We start from the raw sequence: 20615 nt of genomic DNA, 5'->3' as shown, positions 1-20615 counted from the left end.
CATTCTATACCTCTTTTATTTTTCCCCCCCGCCAATATCCCTGGAGATGGGTTGGAGGCATTTGTCGTCTTCCCACACCCCAAACTAAAACCGTGTTGGATGTCTTCAATCCATTCAGGGAGTTGGAAGTCCAAACCTCTTTTAAAGTTGTCGAGGTTGGGAAAGACGGTTCTATCTGAGGGAAGATTGGACCTCTGTCTAGAATTCGGAGAAAACAAAACTAAATTAACAGAGTTGGCAGGGACCTTGTAGGTCATCTAGTCCAACCCCCCCGCCCAAGCAGGAGACCCTACACCATTTCTGACAGAGGGCAGCCCAGTCTCTTCTTGAAAGCCTCCAGGGATGAAGCTCCCACAACTTCCAAAGGGAAATTCTGTTCCATCAGTTGATGGTTCTCACTGTCAGAAAATTCCTCCTTATTTCCAGGTTGAATCTCTCCTTGTTCAGTTTCCATCCATTATTCCTTGTCTGGCCTTCAGATGCTTTAGAAAATAGCTTGACCCCCTCCTCCTCCCTGTGGCAGCCCCTCAAATATTGGAAGACTGCTCTCCTGTGTCCCCTGGTCCTTCTCTTTACTAGACTAGCCAAGCCCAGTTCCTGCAACCATTCTTCATATGTTTTAGTCTCCAGTTCCCTAATCATCCTGGTTGCTCTTCTCTGTACTTTTTCTAGAGTCTCAACATCTTTTTTATAATGTGGTGACCAAAACTGGATGCAGTACGGTCTTACTAGGGCTTTATAGAGTGGTATTAGTACCTCCCTTGATCTTGATTGTATCCCTCTGTTAATGCAATTTAGGATTGCATTAGCTTTTTTGGCTGCTGCTGCTGCACACTGCTGGCTCCTATTTAGCTGGTTGTTCACTAAGACTCCAAGATCCTTCTCCCAGTTACTGCTATTAAACCTGGTTTCATCCAGTCTGTATGAGTTCCTTTGGTTTTTCTTGCCTAAGTACAGGGCTTTACTTTTCTCTACATTGAATTTCATTTTATTAACAAAATATGGATAATGATGATTTTCAAATATCCCAGACATGGAATATTTTATCACAGGAAAAAAGGGAAAAGAATTGATTTACAATTCTGAGGTCATGCATTGGTGATAGAGGTTATCCATTTATCCATATCTGCCTCTCACAGGTCTTTTGGAAGGATCCAATAGTGGGACAAAAATGCCAAATCCAATCTAAACATCTGGCTGACTGCAATGAACCATCATGATAATAAGGCGTCAAAACATTATGTCATCCTTAAGAAGGACTTGATGCAAATGAAGGCTAATGCCAGCTAAAGAACGGGCCCTTGTGATGTCAGACTGTTGTGCATATTGTAATTATAATCCTATTTCTGTGCCACTAGGTGTCTGCTGATCCAGGCTATTTGGACACCCTGACTCAGGTTCTGGGGATCCCCCCACCCCCCCCAAGGGGGCAGAATGGAGTTAGAGGAGGGTTACAATGGAGTAAGTAATCAGCTGGGGTGTGCTTGCAATTAGGATGGAAGGGAGTGGGTGAGTGGATAAATGGATGGATGGATAGATAGATAGAGGTCAGGCAGAAAGACAGACAGATAGATGACAGATGACAGACAGATAGACACAGATAGATAGATGGATGACAGATAGGTGGATGGATGGGTTACAGGTAGATGACAGACAGGAAGGTAGGTAGGCAGAGAGACAGACAGACACAGACAGATGGATGACAGGTAGGTAGGTGATAGATAGATAGATAGATAGATAGATAGATAGATAGATAGATAGATAGATAGATAGATAGATGATAGATAGATACCGTGTTTCTCATATAATAAGGCCGGGTCTTATTTTTTTTTTGAGCCCTGAAAAAATGGCTAGGCCGTCTTTTCGGGGGTGACTTAATCCCCCCCCCCCTGCATCTTCGGGCGGGCGGCGACGGCTTGGATGTTGACCTCGGCGTTGGTGGGGCACTTCGTATCGGGGTCAACGCAGGCAGCACCATATCCGGGTGTGCAACAAAAGTACTTCCTAACGGCAAGCCCCCCCACCATTCCCCCCCATTTCGCATGTTTTAATATAGGCCTTAATTTTGGGGGGAGGGACTTAATTTCATTTCATGCCTATAAAACATGCTGGGACTTCCTATTGGGGGAGGCTGTATTGTTGGAGAAACAGGGTAGATAGATAGATAGATAGATAGATAGATAGATAGATAGATAGATAGATAGATAGATAGATAGATAGATAGATAGATAGGGATGGATCGATAGATAGATAGATAGATAGATAGATAGATAGATAGATAGATAGATAGATAGATAGATCGATAGATGATAGATAGATAGATAGATAGATAGATAGATAGATAGATAGATAGATAGATAGATGGGGATGGATGATAGCTAGCTAGCTAGCTAGCTAGATGATAGGTAGATAGGTAGGTAGGTAGATACTGGTAGATGGATGGATGACAGACAGATAGATAGATGACAGGTAGATGACAAACAGGTAGGAAGGTAGGTAGGCAGTCAGTCAGATAGATAAATGACAGATGACAGAGAAACAGATAGATTGCAAGTAGGTAGTTAGATGGACAGACAGATAGTGGGGCGTGGGCTGGGGGTGAACCCCCCCCCTCAAATGACCTTGGGGATGTGGTGTTTTTCCCCCCCTCCAGAGTTCAGCCCTGGGAGCTCAAGGGGGCGCGGCTATGTCCATCATTGGTGCAGAAGATGAGGATTTTGAAAATGACATTGAACCTGTAAGTGGGGAAATTAGCAGAACAAATGCAAGAGGGGCCTTAAGAAGATTAAGAAGATTAAGTGGGTCTCCTCCATGGAAAGGCAGAGAGATTAGTCTGGGGAAAAGCGTGGAAGAAATAACATTATCATGCCTGCAGATAGTCCTCGACTTATGACGGGTGATAAGCAGGCTCTGTTGCAATCATAAATTGAGGACTAGCTGTAGTTTATTGAATCATGCCGGATATGGAAACAGAGGGGGAATCAAGCTCAGAGTTATTTGTGACTCCAAGAAAGGTAGAATGCAGAGGTGGGAAGGGAACTTGAAGGTGATCTAGTCCAGTGATGGCGAAACCTTTTTGTTGGGGTGTGCCGATAGCACGCGCATGTGTGTGCCAGCACACACAATGCAGTGCGCTCTGTCCCCCCCTGTGCATGCACATGCAACCCCTCCTTACCTGCACTGAGCATGCCCGCATCTCCCAATTGATTTTTGGCCTGTTTGAGGCTGTTTTTGCCCTCCTGGGGGCTCAAGGGAAGTCTCTGCAGCCTTTGGAGGCTGAAAAATGGGCCCGTTTTGGCACTTCTGGTATTTCCAAAGGCTGCAGTGGCTTCCCTCGAGCCCTGGGAGGGAGAAAAAGGCCTCAAACAGGCCAAAAATCCGCTGGGAGGTGTGCATGCGCAGTACAGGTAACTTTGGCTGGGGCTCACATGCCCTACAAATGGCTCTGCGTGCCATTTGTGGCATGCGTGCCATAAGTTCGCCATCACAGATCTAGTCCAATCTCCTGCCAAATGCAGGAATCTAGTACTTCTGTGTTTCCAGCCGAGATAGTTACCCAGATGGTACCTGGGAAGGAAAATTTAGGAGGGAAAAAGGAAGGACTTCTTCAGGAAATGTAAATTTAAATTATGAAGCTCACTGCTATCAAACTGGGATGACCCACAATTTTAGACACTTGGGTGGATCTTTAAAATGGTTGCACGGATCTTGGTGATTTCATGAAATAGGTATGCCGTTGTTTTTTTCTATAGAAGTAATTTCCTATTGTCTTTTCCCAGTTGTTTTTTTTTAACTTCTAAATCAGGCTTTTTATCCTGAGATTTCCTGGGTGGTCTCCCTTCCGGATACTAACCAAATCCATCCTTTTTAGCTTTTGAGGTCAGGCAAAGTCAGCTAGATGTTACTGACCTGGTTGGGCAGAATCATAAATAGGCCATCTTCTCAGGGTTCACAACAGAAGATTTAAAAAATAATAATGCTCCTGTGTAGTGTTTCTCAGCCATGGCAACTTGAAGATGTCTCAACCCAAGACATGGTGGCTGGGGAATTCTGGGAAATGAAGTCCATACCATGTCCAAGACATGGTGGCTGGAGAATTCTGGGAAATGAAGTCCATACCATGTCCAAGACATGGTGGCTGGAGAATTCTGGGAAATGAAGTCCATACCATGTCCAAGACATGGTGGCTGGAGAATTCTGGGAAATGAAGTCCATACCATGTCCAAGACATGGTGGCTGGAGAATTCTGGGAAATGAAGTCCATACCATGTCCAAGACATGGTGGCTGGAGAATTCTGGGAAATGAAGTCCATACCATGTCCAAGACATGGTGGCTGGAGAATTCTGGGAAATGAAGTCCATACCATGTCCAAGACATGGTGGCTGGAGAATTCTGGGAAATGAAGTCCATACCATGTCCAAGACATGGTGGCTGGAGAATTCTGGGAAATGAAGTCCATACCATGTCCAAGACATGGTGGCTGGAGAATTCTGGGAAATGAAGTCCATACCATGTCCAAGACATGGTGGCTGGAGAATTCTGGGAAATGAAGTCCATACCCCTGGAGTCATCAAGGTTGAGGAATACTGCGTTAGACCAAATTGGTTCTTCCAGCTAGAATCACATAATACTCTAGGTTGGTTTTCTCAGCCTTGGCTGCTTGAAGATGGGTGGACTTCAACTCCCAGAATTCCCCAGCCAGCATGCTGGCTGGGGAATTCTGGGAGTTGAAGTCCACCCATCTTCAAGCAGCCAAGATTGATAAAACACCGCTCCAGTGTATACTTGAGCATTTCCTGAATGCATTGAGTTGAACATGCAGCATAAAGGGCCAGATTTGATCAGCTGCTGGCCTGTATCCATCCTGGAGATTCTTTTGAAGTTCTTGTTAATGCTGGACGGGATGAAAACCACAGAAGGATCTGAACAGGAGATGGAAGAAACAGACAGCTGGCCTTATGGTACCCATTCCCAAGGGTGTTGAAGATGGCTAAGAAAGCTATTTCTGGTACCGACAGAAAAGAATATTTGTAGCTCAGGGTTGAATTGTGGGGCCCTTAGTGCTTTCTGAGCTTGGTGGGTTTCTTGCAGTCATTTCATTATCCAAATAGGTAACTTAATCAGTGCTAGAAGAATAGAATAGAATAGAATAGAATAGAATAGAATAGAATAGAATAGAATAGAATAGAATAGAATAGAATAGAATAACAGAGTTGGAAGGGACCTTGGAGGTCTTCTAGTCCAACCCCCTGCCTAGGCAGGAAACCCTACACCACTTCAGATAAATGGTTATCCAACATCTTTTTTAAAACTTCCACTGTTGGAGCATTCACAACTTCTGGAGGCAAGTTGTTTCACTGGTTAATTGTTCCAACTGTCAGGAAAGAGAGTGGGGTTTGCTCTTATTTTTATACACTTACAGTATATACCCAGGGCAAGATACTAGTATATAAAAATAACAGCAAATGCCACTCCTTCATAGCACTGATGATGTTATCTAGTTGGGTAATGAAACGTCTGCAGGAAAACTACCAAGCTCAGAGAGCACTATGGACCCTATCTAGCTATTTCTCATTTTTCTATTTTGGATTCTCTCCACAGTTCCAGCATCCGGACACTCAAACCAGCTTGTTCCAAAACCTGGAGATCTTGATGAAGCATCCTGCCTACCTGATGGTTTTCATACAGCATGTGGTGTTGCAGTTTGATTCAAGCCCTGTGGTGAGCTGACACACCCTTGTGTTTTGTTTTGTTTTACTGCAACTGCCTTAACTCTGTTCCTCTTCTGCACAACTTCCCCCCGCCTCCACCTACCCTGTAACCTAGAACCTAACCACCATGAAATACCACACCCTCTCTCTACTGAAGCTGCTAGAGACAGATCTCCAAAATTTAAACGTACATTGTGGTGCCACAGGCACTGAAGACGCACTTGTCCATGCTGGTACTCTTCACATTGATGTGCTAGGCTGGGCCATGGATTGAGTTCCAGGGCAAGATTTCAATGCTGGCTATGGAATTCTGGGAATTGAAGTCCACCCATTTTAAAGTAAAAAAATAAAATGTTGAGACAAAATGTTGAGGTAAAAAAGATGCTGAGACTCTAGAAAAAATACAGAGAAGAGCAACCGGGATGATGAGGGGACTGGAAGCCAAAATATACGATGAACAGTTTCAGGAATTGGGCCTGGCTAGTCTAGTGAAGAGAAGGACCAGGGGAGACAGGATAGCAGTCTTCCAATATTTGAGGGGCTGCCACAGAGAGGAGGAAGGGGTCAAGCTATTTTCCAAAGCACCTGAAGGCCAGACAAGGAATAATGGGTGGAACTGAACAAGGAGAGATTCAACCTGGAAATAAGGGGAAACTTTCTGACAGTGAGAACAATCAACCCATGGAACAGAAGTTGCCTTCGGAAGTTGTGGGAGCGCCATCACTTGAGACTTTCAAGAAGAGATTGGACTGCCATTTGTCAGAAATGGTGTAGGGTCTCTTGCTTGGGCAGGGGGGTTGGACTAAATAACCGACAAGGCCCCTTCCAACTCTGATTATCTGTTATCTGTTAAAAGTTACTAAGGTTGAGAAACACAGCTGTAGAAGAATCACTGGTGCATTTCTTGCTGGACTGGATGAGTCTAGTGTGACAGGAAGGGAAATTGCATGGTTCTGCCACCCTCCTTAAGTAACATTAAGGTGTGACATAATATAGTGGCAGTCAAACTGGCAATGGACAACAGAGATTGTTGTCAAGGGTGACAAACATAACATAGTCATCAGTGTGAGGAAAAACACCTGCAAACAGAAAAAGAAAAACTGCTTGGGACCTCATAATAAGTCCGATATCCCACCACGAGTTCTCAGTTTATTATTGCTAGTTATTTTAAAGATTGCTTGAGTGTGTCTCTTAAAAGGGGGTAAATTTTCAATTCCAGTTGTCTCGATTTTTCAACTCACTCCCCACACTCCAATTTTAAGATGGGTGGACTGCAATTCCCAGAATTCCCCAGCCATAACTACAGGTGTACTCTGGAAAACAGTAGAGATGTACTAAGGAGGAGCTATTTTAACCTTCTTCCTTCCTGATTGGATTTTCCAAGCTCAGGTGCCTCTTTGCCCTCTGCAAAGCAGCCCTTCACTCCAGACTACCTTCTACCACACTTTGCTTTCATTCTTCACAAATTGGACCTCTGGCATCGCGGCGAATTTAGAAAAACGGGCCAAATGAGGAAGTTTTGCAAATCTCAACCAGAGGTCGAGGTCTCCTTTTTTTTCAATAGTGATAGAAGAAAATATTTCTAGCTCAGGATTGAACCGCGGGGTCTTTGGTGCTGCTCTGAGCTTGCTGGTTTTCTTGCAGGTGTTTCATGACCAAACTAGGTAACATCATCAGTACCAGAAGGGAATGGAGTTTGTGGAGTAGAGGACAAGGAGAAGGGGAGGAAGAGGACTGTGGGATCCCGGGGGTGGGGGGGGGTGTCTCTGAGCTTGGTGGTTTCTTGCAGACATTTTACCCAACTCATCGGTGCTAGAAAGGGAGCAGGGCTTGCTCTCTGCGCTTGTTTGTTCAGAGAGCAAGCAAATCCCACTCTCTTCTAGTACTGATGATGTTACTTAGTTGGGTAATGAAACGTCTGCAAGAAAACAACACAAACTTAGTCTCTTTAGTAGCTTTTGTGGGTTTCCTTTAATATCTTCTCTCTCTGCAGCTCTGTTACCTGCATGTGGACCTCATTCTAAACCGCCTTGGGCCCAAGGAAGCCAAGAAGCAATTTGTGGATTTTTGCCATGCCTTCTTGGACAAAACTGGGGTGAGTAGACCCTGGGAAGATCTTTTGAAAAGAAATATTCTACCCAAAATAATGATCGTTGGCAATGAGGGGCAGAGTCCTTTTGTTTGCCTTCTAGGTCAGGTTTACACCATTTGTTCTTGTTCCCCTGGTTCACAGGGTAGTAGGAACTTATAAAGGCTCCAGATAGTCTTCACGATTGATAGTTGCTTTATTTTCAGTCACTGCGTTCTTATCTGTTCCTTGCATTCTCTTACCTCTTTCACAGCTGCTGAGAGTCCCTGTTCCGAATGCTGTGCAATTTGAACTGGGTAAGAGCCAACTTTCACGGGGTTTTATGTAGCATAATCTGGAGCAGAGTTTACAAAAGGATCAGATGTGAGCTGCAGAAATCCAGATGACCACCAGAGGGCAGCAAAACATTCAAGCTTTTTGTTTTTTAAATCGATTTGCTGCCCTCCGGTGGTGAGGTTGATTTTCACAGTCTAGATGAGATTGCCCTAAAGACTGTGTAGCTTCTGTTATACACCAGCCTTTCCTAACTGGATATTAAGGTTTTGTTGGCCGTATTAGCTGGGAGTTATGGGAGTTGCAGTCTGAACCCATTTGGAAGGACATCAGATTGGAGAAAACCGATTTAAGCAATTATTTGCATAAATCTCTTTTATTTGGTTCTGTGCGCATAATCCTTTCCATTGTAGAACATATTCCGGCAACTGGAGAAAACAAATACAGCCTATGGTTGTTATTTTGGCCAGAGTGACTCATGTAAAATCTGGTTTAAATTGTGAATTCCATTGAAAAATGGAACTATTTCAGTTCGGATATTTGAACAGAATTCTTAACTTGGATCAGTTTGGTTTTGCCTTTCTGGATCAATTCGGAAACATTTATTCTTTCACCTCATTGGTTCAGGAGCATTCAGGAGCATACATGGTGTAATTGAATTGTGTTAATTATGGTTTGTTAGATTGTTTACTTTGAAAGAGTAAAGTTTTAGCTCATTTGGATGCCGCCTGGAGGGGTGAGAACTAGAGAACTCTGGGAGTTGAAGTCCACAAGTCTTCAAGTTGCCCAGGTTGGACAGCCCTGAAATTTTAGACAGAAGGAAAGGTGAAAATATCCCTTCGAACCTTTGAAAGTCAGCGTTCATCATGAGGCTAACTGCTAGGTGAGGGTCCCTAGGAGAGAAGAGGCAGGCATTACAATCATGGGTCCACACATAACAATTGTGTAAACTTTCCACAGTGGTGCAAGACATGAGGTGGGTTCAGCTACTTGTTCCAGTCGGCCGACTCCGATCCAAGCTGCAGGTCCCACTCACTCTCTAAACTTCTCCAGCTCTGTCAGTCCCTCTCCTCTCCTCTCACCCACCAACCCTACACACACACACACACACACACACACACACACACACACTACCCCTTGGTTTTGCTACAGCTGCTGGGATGGGTGAAACTAAATGAAAGACAGGAAGCTAAAGAGTTTGGAGAACAGTTGGAGAGCTGCTGTTTTCCTGCCAACAATTATCTCATCTCTGGGGGTTTATTTTTTTCCCTCTCTCTCTCTCTGTGCCATGCAGGAGACTGTTGGGGTGGGTGGGTAGAGGGCCAACTGGTTTCATAGCTTCCGAGTGTCACCTAGCGGCCACACCTGCAGGGTGCAGCACCATGCCTGAGAAAAGCCACGTGCTTGTGGGCGAGCCCACATACCAATACAAGCTCCGAAGGCTGGTGGTTTTTTTCTTTTCTTTTTCTTTTTCTTCGCTCAAAGGGATCCTGAAATGGCAGGAGGGGTTAGGAGGTCAGTTGGAAGCTGTGTAGGCAGAGCATAAATCTCATTTCCGGGGTGGGGAAGAGCTTTGAGCTCCTTGCCCCAAAAACTAGAGAGGGGAAGGGCTGAACGACATCCTGTCACTGTTTTCTGTAAAGAAGGTCTCTTAGTTGGGGGGAAGAAGAAGAAGAAGAAGAAGAAAAGAAGAAGAAGAAGAAGAAGAGAAGAAGAAGAAGAAGAAGAAGAAGAAGAAGAAGAAGAAGAAGAAGAAGAAGAAGAAGAAGAAGAAGAAGAAGAAGAAGAAGAAGCTAAAGCATAGCTGAGATTCCTGATTTAGAAAAGGTTGCAAGAAACTCCCATTTTATTTATGTTGTGCATTTAAGTATTTATTTATTTTAGGATTTTTTTTAAAAAAAATCCTGCCTTTATTTTTATAAACAAATCAGGGCTGGGAATATACCTAATACTCCATCCCCATAACAATAACCCTATGAGGTGCATTGAGCCGAGAGAGAATGGGATTGGCCCAAAGTCACCCAGCTGGCTTTCTTGCCTAAGGCAGGATTAGAACTCGCCATCTCCTGGTGATTAGTCCAAAGTCACCCAGTTGGCTTTCAATACCTAGGGCAAGACTAGAACTTACAGCCTCCTGGTTTCTAGACTGGTGCCTTCACCACTAAACCAGTATAAAATAAATGTCTATTAAATAATTGCAAACCTGTAGCAAGTGGTAGAATTCAAATCATAGAGAGTTAAGTGAGGATTCTCCAACCAGCATGCTGGAAAAATGAAGTCCAAACATTTTAAAAACTTGCCAAGGTTGAAAAACGCTGCCATAACTATTAATAGCTTTCTCTTTCCCTCGCCCATATTTTTCCCATGTTCTTATTTTTGGTCTGAGATCCTTCTTGGGCCTCACCAGATCACCGCCCTATGGATCTCACGGAGATCAACTGCAGATCAAATCCAGAACTGTTCCCTCTCTTCCACGTGCTGGAGAGGAGCATGTGTCTTCCAACAGCTGCGCCACCTTACAAATGGTTGCCTTGTAATTCTAGCAAGGTTTCTTCTGCCCCAGGGACAAACTTCCTTTATGGGAGCGGCCCAGGGACTGTGGCATGGGAGCAGCTGCAAACAATTTGCCTCGCTCTTGCTGTGTTTGCACAAAAATCACAGCCGAGGACCCTCCCGCTGAAAGGGACTTCAAATCCCTCAATGGTTCCCAGCTCGCCACAGCAGACCCAGCCCTCCTATGCAGGCCAGTTGCCAGCACAGCTGGGAAAGCTTTGGGGAGATTTATTCTAGGTTTATGTCATGTCCTCTTTTTTTTTTTGTTCCTTGTCTTTTTTTTATTTCTGTATTTGTACAAATATAGCAGCAAAAATATCCCCCTGGACTAGAAGGCCGCTAACCACAAAATGAAAGTCCTGAGCGATGCAGCATTTCACAGGGGCTCTTTTGTGGCAGGACAAATTTAGACATGGGAACAGGAGGAAATCTCCACTAGGAATCTGTGTGAACTGGACCCGTGCAAAATCCACGTTGGAAATGGATTCTTTCAGTGTCGAATTGACAAAACCTTTGCAAGCTTTGGTTAGGCTAAGGCTGGGGAACTTGAGGTTTCCGATAGAAGAGAATATTTATCACTCAGGGTTGAAGTGTGAGGTGCTCTTGGTGGTTTTATTGCAGGTGTTTCATTATCTAACTAGAGAACATCATCAGAAGTGGAGTGAGATTTGTGGGGAGGAGGAGGAGGAGGAAGAGGAAGAGGAGGAGGAGGAAGACGACTGCGGGGTCCTTGCTGCTGTCTGAACTTGGTGATTTTCTTGCAGGCGTTTCATGACCCAACTAGGTAACATCATCAGTGCTAGAAGGGAGCGGGTTTTACAAAGTGGAGGAGGAGAAGGATGGTGGGGTTCTTGGTGCTCTTGGTTATTTTCTTCCAGATGTTTCATTATACCAAACTAGGTGATACTATCAGTGCTAGAAGGGAGAGTAAATTCCACCCCCTTCTATCACTGATGATGTTACTTAATTGGGTAATGAAATGTCTGCAAGAAAACAACCAAGTACAGAGAGCACCGAGGACCCCATTCTCCTCCTCCTCGGAAACCCTACTCCCTTCTAACACTGATGAAGTTATCTAGTTTGGTAATAAAATGTCTGGAAGAAAACAACCAAGCTCAGAGAGGACCAAGGATCCCACAGAACTCGGAGTTATGTGGCAATCGGGCCCTTGTGGCTCTTTTTCCTTGCCCCTGAAGCTGTCTTAAACCGTGACTGCCAAACATTGGCTGTGAGTTTTAGGTTTTTCTTCTTCTTCTCCAATGGCAGACCGAAACAGACCGGATCTCATCCCGGAAGACCAACTGAAAAAATATTTGCAGGACATCCAATCCTTTCAAGAGGTGGAGATCTCCCAGCAGTTGGAAGATTTCAGGTTTGCAATCGACAATTCTCAAGACCCCAAAATGCCTTCGTTGCACCTTCCCACAATCAAAATCGCAAGCCGGAGGTCCCAAATACCGGCCACGTGGCACTGTGGTTAATGCCCACATGGGATTCATTTAATGATGGCAACCGGAATTGCGGGAACTGCTGTCACTAAGTGGCACATCTTAATGGCTACATCACTTAATAATGGGACATTCCAGCCTCAGTCACCGTTGTTATATAATTGGGTCAAACAGTTTAAGAACCACCGTTTGCAGAAGGATTTGGATAATCTGATCTTGGCTTGTCAGGGAATTTCTCAACTGGTGTCCAAATGAAGTCCGAGATGCTGACACAAACCTATAGTTTTATACAAATAAATATATTTAACATCTGGATTTACAGCAAACAAGATAGTCAGGCAAACGGGAGCGTTGTGAGGTAAATCACAAAGCACACTGATGAAAAAAGGCGGGGGGAAAAGGGAAACTCCCCTTTTACACCCACAATAACCAATCGCAGCGCAGATTGCATCATGCAGGAGCCAGCCCTCTCCAATCAATCAACCCCAACGGTGTGACTTGGCTCACTGTTCGATCCCATTACTCCAGCTACTAAATTTAAATATCTTAACAAGGCTTTTGATTCCAAAAACTAGGAATAAGTGGACTGAGTTCATTGCAAGGATGGGTTGTGTTGTTGATTCAAAGAGGAAAGGAGGCTTTTGAGAGGCCTACTACAACCCCTTGTTAGTGCTCCCTTAAAGAGGCTTCAGCTTCTCTTAGGGTTGCCCAGTAGAACAAAGTCCTAGGAAATGTAATAGTATAGTAATAGTATAGTAATAGTATAGTAATAGTATAGTTATAGTCTGTTAATAATATAGTGAAGTATATTTATAGTATAGTAATAGTCATAGTATAGGAAATAAGTAGTACCAGCAAAGTACAGAGAAGTTGTCACAGCTGAGCATCCTGGTGCGCAGATAATCTTCAATTTATGGCAAATTCTGAGATCAGAATTTCCATTATTAAGCAAAGCGGTGGTGAAGTGAGTTAGGCCTCGATTTTACAACCTCTTTTTTTAACCAGGGTTATTAAGTGAATCACTACAGTTGTTAAGTGAATCGTGCGAGTCGTTATGGGAATCCAGCTTCCCCCATTGACTTGGCTTGTCGGAAGGAAAATCGCAAATGACGATCGCAAATGAAAATCCTTCTAGGAAAATCGCAAATGACGATCACGGGACTCTGGGAAACTGCTGGTTGCCAAGAGCCCAAATTCTTCTTCAGCTCTGACAGGATAGCAGGGGGATTGGAAGGATTTATACTCCTTGCAGACAGCTGGACATTTGCCTTCTTTTAGCGAGTGGTTAAAGTCATCTAAGGGATGTGGTGGCTTAGTGCAGGGGTCCCCAACCACCGGTCCACGGACCGGTACCGGTCCGCGGAACAACCCCTACCGGTCCGCGGCTTGCTGGGCGCCGCCATCTTTTTTTCATGAAAAAGTGCTTCCGGTGAGCTTTTCCAGGTAGAAAGCTCACGGAAGCACGCTTTCATCAAAAAGATGGCGGCGCTAGCTCGTGAGCTTTTCTGGGTTCTGCAGAAAAGCTCACGAGCGCGCCGCTTATCTTTTTGATGAAAACGTGCTTCCAGTGAGGTCACCGGAAGCACTTTTTCATCAAAAAAAGATGGCGGCGCCCAGCTGATGCCGGTACCGGGCCGTGGTGCCCAGCTGATGCCGGTATCGGGCTGCGGCGTCAAAAAGGTTGGGGATCACTGGCTTAGTGGATAAGACGCTGAGCTTGTCGATCAGAAAGGTCGGCAGTTTGGTGTTCGGATCCCTAGCGCCGCGTAATGAAGTGACCTCCCGTTACTTGTCCCAGCTTCTGCCAACCTAGCAGTTTGAAAGCAAGCAGAAAAATAGGGACCACTTTGGTGGGAAGGTAACAGCATTCCTTTCGGCGTTTAGTCATGCTGGCCACATGACTTCGGACAGCGCTGGCTCTTTGGCTTTGTAACGGAGATGAGCACCATCCCCTACAGCAGGAAACAACCGGCACAGATGTGCGTGGGAAACCTTTATAAGGTCACCTGGAGATTTATCAGGGTCATCAGGGTCACCTGAGTGGTGCAAATGGGTGCGGAGCCTTCTTGGAACTGTTGAAAGGGCTGTGTTGTAGATTGGAGATGGATGATAGATACCCCTCCCTCTCTGTTGAAAGAGGGCTGTTCAATTTGGACACCTTTGGCCTCTTTGACCCCTCTTTCAAACCAGCGGTCCTCTCTGTCCAAAATGTGGGCTTTGCTGTCTTCAGAAGAGCAGCCTTTGTCTTTCAAAGGCCGCTGAATCTTGTCCTGAGGTCTTTGTTCTCCTATGTTGCGCCATGTATGGAAAAGCACCTTTGGGGTCTCTTCCATTTGCACATCAGCCAAAACCATACAGCCTGGCTCAGTACATTATACAAAATGGTAAAGGTATAACCATGATGGCTCAGAGGTTAAAGGCACTGAGCTTGTCAGGTTCAAGACCCAAGCACCCTATGAAGGGGTGAGCTCCAGGGGTGGGATTCACATTTTTTAACAACTGGTTCTGTGGTTGTGACTTGGTGAGCGTGGTCATGTGACATGACCAAACCGGTAGAATACCAGCCCCGGTGAGCTTCCGTTACTCACCTCAGCTCCTGCCTACCTAGCAGTTAGAAAGCATGCCAATGTGAGTAGGTCAATAGGTACCACTTCAGTGGGAAGATAATTTATTTATTTATTTATTTGATTTGCCAATTGTTTACAAGATAATAAGTATAAGTGTATACATAGTTGTGAATACATGAAATGGGTACATATAAGAAAAATAAAAGAAGAATAAGAGAAACAATAGGACAGGGACGGTAGGCACGTTGGTGCGCTTATGCACGCCCCCTACAGGCCTCTTAGGAAAGGGGTGAGGTCAATAGTAGACAGTCTAAGGTTAAAGTTTTTGGGGTTTGGGGAAGAAACTACAGAGTCGGGTAGAGTATTCCAGACATTGACCACTCTATTGCTGAAGTCGTATTTCCTGCAATCAAGTTTGGTGCGGTTTACTTTGAGTTTGTATCTATTGTGTGCTCTTGTGTTGTTAATATAATATAATATAATATAATAGTGCTCCGTGTAGCCTCACCCTCTAGCCATGCTGGCTACGTGACCCCAGAAGTGTCTTCGGACAATGCTGGCTCCTTCGACTAAGAAATGGTGATGAGCACCACTCTCAGTGTTGGCACGGCTTTAATTTGGCGTTCGTTATACAAACTCAGCATGTTGTGTGAACAATCATTGATGGCTTCAGGCGGGAACGGGCAACTACGGTGGGAAAAGCATTTGCACAGCTTGATAGGGTTGGTAATTTTTTTTACCCTTAATTAGGTTTCTCTGTAGCTTAGCGTGTTGTGCTCAGGGCTTCGCTGATGACTCCAGGCCTTGTGCCAGTTCTGGAATTGGATTTAATTCAGTCGAATTAATCTATTAATTCCATCCAACGTACAGAGCTCGATCGCCTGTTCTTTGCCTCCGCAGGGAAAAACGGAAAATGGGAATGACCCCAGGAGAGAAGGAGCTTTTCGAACTGGAAGGCTATCGGACCAAGGACAAAGGCATCAGGGAGGCCAAAGAGAAACAGCTGGCCGAACAGCTGATGGTCAAACTGGAGGAGATGCAGTGAGTGAAGCTCTCCTGGCTTAACTGCTATGCATGGAGTGTTAGTTTGCCCTTTCAGCTTCCTCCTTCGCCGTAGCAAAGATGGCATTCCTTCTTTGATGGTGTGCTGGCTACGGTCAAGGCCTTGTACCACTCCTCTTGCACCCCTGAGCCCCTTCTGCAACCCTGAATGTCTTCCAGGCACCATCTTGACTCCTAGATTGCCACTATGCTTGGGAAGATGGCCTTTCACATCCATCAGAACTGTTCTGACCCAAGCCTTGTTCAAACTAAACAAACACAAACTGCGTGTAAAAGCAAACCTTTTTTAATGTGGCGCTGGGAATTCTGTGCATTCCCAGCCAAGAGTCATTTAAACCTAATTGTCTGAGACAAAAGCAAGCCCTTTCAAGGTTGTAAAAGGCTGCCAAGAAACGGAAGTCTAATTACTGATAAATATCCACCGACGGAAGTTCCAAAAAACAAACCAGAGTTAGCAGGGCTTCAACGAGGACTCAGAGTTTAAAGAACTTCTTTGCTTCCTGCAAATAGCACATCCCCGAGGGCTGGTTTTTATCCCTTATAGGTGGGGCCATCACCTCCCAGCCTTACTCCCGAGTCGCCCTTGCTGCTTCAGCTGCTCTCTCCTTCAAGCAGCCCTGCACACACGCACACTGGGCACAGGCTCCCCTGGATCCTCTGCTTTGATGCTGCCAGACTCCAAAAGCACCGAAGGCAGCACCCCACTTTCTGATAGTCCTGGCCCCATCCCTGCATCAGATGCAGGCCCCTCGTCCGAGTCCTCGCCAAACTCCCTGACTGGTTCCCTTTCGTCCTTGCTCTCAGAGACCTCTGCCGTCTGCACCGGCTGCCGGCGAACCACAACAAGAGCAGGCTGGGCAAGAGTCCTAAATGGGACCGCACCTCCATACCTTGCTGCAGGTGTCACCCTCCCATTTGGGGGACCCACATGGAGGATTATGTCTCTTCTGTTGAGGGGGCTGGCTGCAGCCGGGGTGGGGCAGAAAACACCCATCATCCTCAACAACCAAGGAGAGAAGCAACCTAGAACTCAGGAGAAATTTCCTGACAATTAATCGGTGCCTCCAGAAGTTGCGGAGGTTCTTAAGGAGGAACTGGGCAGCTGTTTGTCTGAAATTGGATCAGGTTTCCTGCCTGAGCAGGGGGGGTTGGACTAGAAGACCTCCAAGGTCCCTTCCAACTCTTGTTAGTTTGCAACCATTTGGCTTTGAGTTGCTGCCCCTGCCAGTCTGCCTTTACAGTGGACTACCCTCTACTCCAGCTGCAGATCCCATCCTAGCTTTCTATTTCAAGCAAGCTGGTTGGGATCTCCTTGTTTCCTCCCACCCTTTCACCCCCCTCCAGGGATGGAGCCTCTGTTTCTGGCCACCACCCCATCAGGGCTGGGACAAGAGCGAGGAGCCAGCCAGATCATCCGTAGCAAATCCCTGCCAGATAATAGGATCCAGTTGGCAGGAGGGGAGGAGAAGGGAGGGGGGGGAATGTTCCCCACCCATCCCAGGATGTTGCCTCTGGTTGCATCATCCTTGCCGAGTGTATAAACACCCCTGGAAGCCCCTTCCCCCTCCAGTTGCTGTATGCCAGTCCGTCCAGCCGTCGCAGAAATTGCGCTTAGACAGAACATGTTTATTTGCCTTTTGAATACTTTCCTGCTTCTACCGAGCAAAAATGGGGCTGTATTACCGGTAAGTTTTTTCCCAGAAACGAAAAAGTGGGGGGTAGCATGCGGCATAAGGCAGGGGTGGCTTTGAGAGTCTGCTGTCCCCAAACGAAGAAAAGGAGCATTGTTGTTGTGTGAAGGGTCAGGCATACTGTTATCTTTCAGAGGCTTTGGACCACAACTCCCATCAGCCCCAACCAGCAACAAGGGATCATGGGGGTGGGTTCCCAAACAACTGGCAGTTGTTGGTTTGCTTTCCCTTTGCTTTGGAAAAAAAAAAAAAAGCAGATTGAATAGTTAAAGGCAGAGGAGAGAGGGTTGAAATCCCCTCCTCCTCCTCCTCACAGAGCTGCAGGCCAGCTGTTAACCTCTGGACGAACAGCTGGATCAGAAGGCTGCAAAGGTAGCCGGAACAAGTGTCCTTCGCTCCCTGATTATATATATATATATATATTTCTTTTCTTTTCTCTTTTCTCTCTGCATTGGTTCCAGCCTCACCATTTCTGCCGACGAGGAAAAAAGGTAGGCCCCCAACAGGTGCAGAGTGGTTCGTTCGTGTGTGTGCTTTGTGTTTGTGTGTGTGTGTGTTGTGTGCGTTTCTGGAAAGGGGGGCGGGGGGGGGCGGAAACACACTCTTGCACTCTCCTGCATGCAACCGGATGTGGCTTTGCAGCACATTGAGTTTTGTGGCTCAGGAAGCTGGAGGAGGGGGAGATGAAAAGAGTCATTTAACCCTTCCAAGTTTTGGTCTGAGAAAGTCCCGGCTGTTTAAAAGCATCAAAATCCACTTTCACCAGCGTCCCCACCATTTGCTCACAGTAAGAGTGGTCCTCAACTTACGACCACAATTGAAACACACACACACACACCCCTCAGAATTTCTGTTGCTAAGCCGGACAGTTGTGAAGTGAATTTTTTTGCCCTGTTTAACGACCTTTCTTGCCGCGGTTGTTCAATTTAATAACACTTTTCGCTAAGTGCATCTGGCTTCCCCAATGACTTCACTTATCAGAAGGTCTCAAAAGGGGAATCCCATGACCCCCAGGGACAGTGCAACCCATCATAAGTACGAGTCGGTTGCCAAGCATCTGAATTTTGAACATGGGAATCCTGCAACCGTCGTAAGTGGGAAGAACGTGCTAAGTCACTTTTCTCAGTGCTGTCGTGACTTTGAACAGTCACTAAATGAACTGTCGTAAGTCGAGGACTACCTCTAGTCAGGGAGTGTCTCTCTGGATGCATGACCTCACTTGTTGGCCCCCGTTGGTGACCCCGGATCACACTTCCCAAAATCCACAGGGGACCCGGGGGCGAGAACTGTGGAACGTAACAGATTTGTGAATTGGAAAGTATCTTAAGTTCTTTTCTTTTTTTGGCCAAATCTTGCTTATATTTTCCACACGCATATGCATATTTAGCACAAAAAAAAAAGTGAAATTTGGCAGGTTTCTTAGTAACTCTGAGGGATGGAAAAAGGAAGTAACGCGAGGGAGGTTCACAACGAGGTTTGTTTACTCCTGTTGTATATGTGTCGAGTCCCTGTTCAATTAAGTTTTAGTTTAGTTTACTTTATTGTCCTTGTACCTCGTACCATGAAATTAAATACCATCTTCAGTGTACATTATGACTATAGAAATAAACACAAATACCCATCCTTCACATTCTATACTCTGAATTGAAAACCCTTGATATTGCATTAATATTGCACTATACAGTAGAATTCAGTGTAATTACTGCTCTGGGATAGAAGCTATTTTTCAGCCTATTTGTCCTTGTTTTTAATTGAATTGAATTGAATTGAATTCTTTATTGTCATTGTACATATATACACAGTATACATACAACGAAATTCACATAATACCCAGAGACCAGACTCAACATGCACACACACATGACAATCCCCAAACACCGCCCCACCTGCCAAAATTCCCCGACCCCTAAAAACACACCAGCATCCACACAACAGACCAAGTAATACTGTCCAACAGCTCACTGATGGTGGTCCTTAAGTTCATTGTTCAGTGCAATTATAGCTCTGGGATAAAAACTATTCAGAAAATGTGTGGTCTGAGTTTTATTATTTTATTATTCTCCTGTACCGTCTGCCAGATGGTAATAGTTCAAAAAAAAAAAGGTGCCCAGGATGAGATGGATCTTTGAGAATGTTTTGAACTTTCTTAAGGCAGCGGGAGCTATAAAGCTCTTCCAAAGAGGGGAGAGGGCAGCCAATGATCAAAGTGACTTTGTTTTTGAATTGGGTTGAGTCTTTTTGACCAGATGCAGGCTTGAATCTTCAGATAGCCTTGCAGTTTGTTTTACGTTAACCATCATCTTTTTTTTTTCTCTTCCTCTGCCCTGTCCTTTTAGCTCTGCCATATATACTGCCATTGTCACATATATGAAGCATCTGGGGGTTAAGACCAAGACAGCTGACAACAAGAAGTCGAAAGCTAACTTTTTCCGCAAAAAGGTAGGCTTAAGAGATCTTTAAAGGCGACAGGCAGCACCATGAATTGCACCCAGACCTAGTGCAGCTCCTGCAGGACAGAATAGATAGAATAGAATATAATTCTTTATTGGCCAAGTGTGATTGGACACACAAGGAATTTGTCTTTGGTGCCTATGCTCTCAGTATACATAAAAAGAAAAGATACATTTGTCAAGAATCGTCAGATACAACACTTAATGATAGTCATAGGGTACAATCAGCAATCAAATCATACTAGGAAACAGTCAATATAGATCGTAAGGATACAAGCGACAAAGTTACAGTCATACAGTCACAAGTGGGAGGGGATGGGTGATAAGGAAGGATGAGAAGATTAATAGTAATAGTAGTGCAGACCTTGTAAATAGTTGGACAGTGTTGAGGGAATTATTTGTTTAGCAGAGTGATGGCATTCGGGGAAAAACTGTCCTTGTGTCTGGTTGTTCTGGTGTGCAGGGCTCTATAGCGTTGTTTTGAGGGAGTTGAAACGGTTTATGTCCAGGATGTGAGGGGTCTGTAAATATGTTCACAGCCCTCTTTTTGACTAGTGCAGTATACAAATCCTCGACCGAAGGCAGGTTTGTAGTAATTGTTTTTTTCTGCAGTCCTAATTACTCTCTGGAGTCTCTGTCTGTCTTGTTGGGTTGCAGAGCCAAACCAGACAGTTATAGAGGTGCAGATGACAGACTCAATCATTCCTCTGTAGAACTGGATCAGCAGCTCCTTGGGCAGTTTGGGCTTTCTGAGTTGGCGCATAAAGAAC

At 45.2% G+C, this 20615-nt stretch overlaps 1 protein-coding gene across 15 annotated transcripts in view; it reads left to right on the top strand.

Moving 5' to 3' along the window:
- ARHGEF1 (Rho guanine nucleotide exchange factor 1) overlaps positions 1 to 20615 on the top strand; it is a 61601-nt gene that overhangs the window by 14000 nt on the left and 26986 nt on the right. For 14 of the 15 annotated variants that reach the window (XM_087971107.1, XM_087971102.1, XM_087971101.1 and 11 more), the window contains exons 2-10: positions 1359 to 1461; positions 2654 to 2737; positions 5603 to 5722; positions 7706 to 7807; positions 8055 to 8097; positions 11894 to 11999; positions 15543 to 15683; positions 17857 to 17886; positions 19732 to 19834. In XM_087971107.1, the coding sequence (XP_087827233.1) occupies positions 1435 to 1461; positions 2654 to 2737; positions 5603 to 5722; positions 7706 to 7807; positions 8055 to 8097; positions 11894 to 11999; positions 15543 to 15683; positions 17857 to 17886; positions 19732 to 19834 (756 nt within the window). In that variant the 5' untranslated portion in view covers positions 1359 to 1434. Of the gene's footprint in view, positions 1 to 1358; positions 1462 to 2653; positions 2738 to 5602; positions 5723 to 7705; positions 7808 to 8054; positions 8098 to 11893; positions 12000 to 15542; positions 15684 to 17282; positions 17390 to 17856; positions 17887 to 19731; positions 19835 to 20615 lie in introns of those variants that run through there. The other variant, XM_087971116.1, reaches the window with a different exon arrangement.

Source organism: Notechis scutatus, chromosome 8 (genome assembly GCF_049901735.1).
Source record: "Notechis scutatus isolate UNSWTSFEM ecotype Mainland chromosome 8, rNotScu1.2, whole genome shotgun sequence".
NCBI lineage: Eukaryota > Metazoa > Chordata > Lepidosauria > Squamata > Elapidae > Notechis > Notechis scutatus.
The sequence above is the reverse complement of the archived record's forward strand: the minus strand, read 5'-3'. Positions and strand labels throughout refer to the sequence as shown.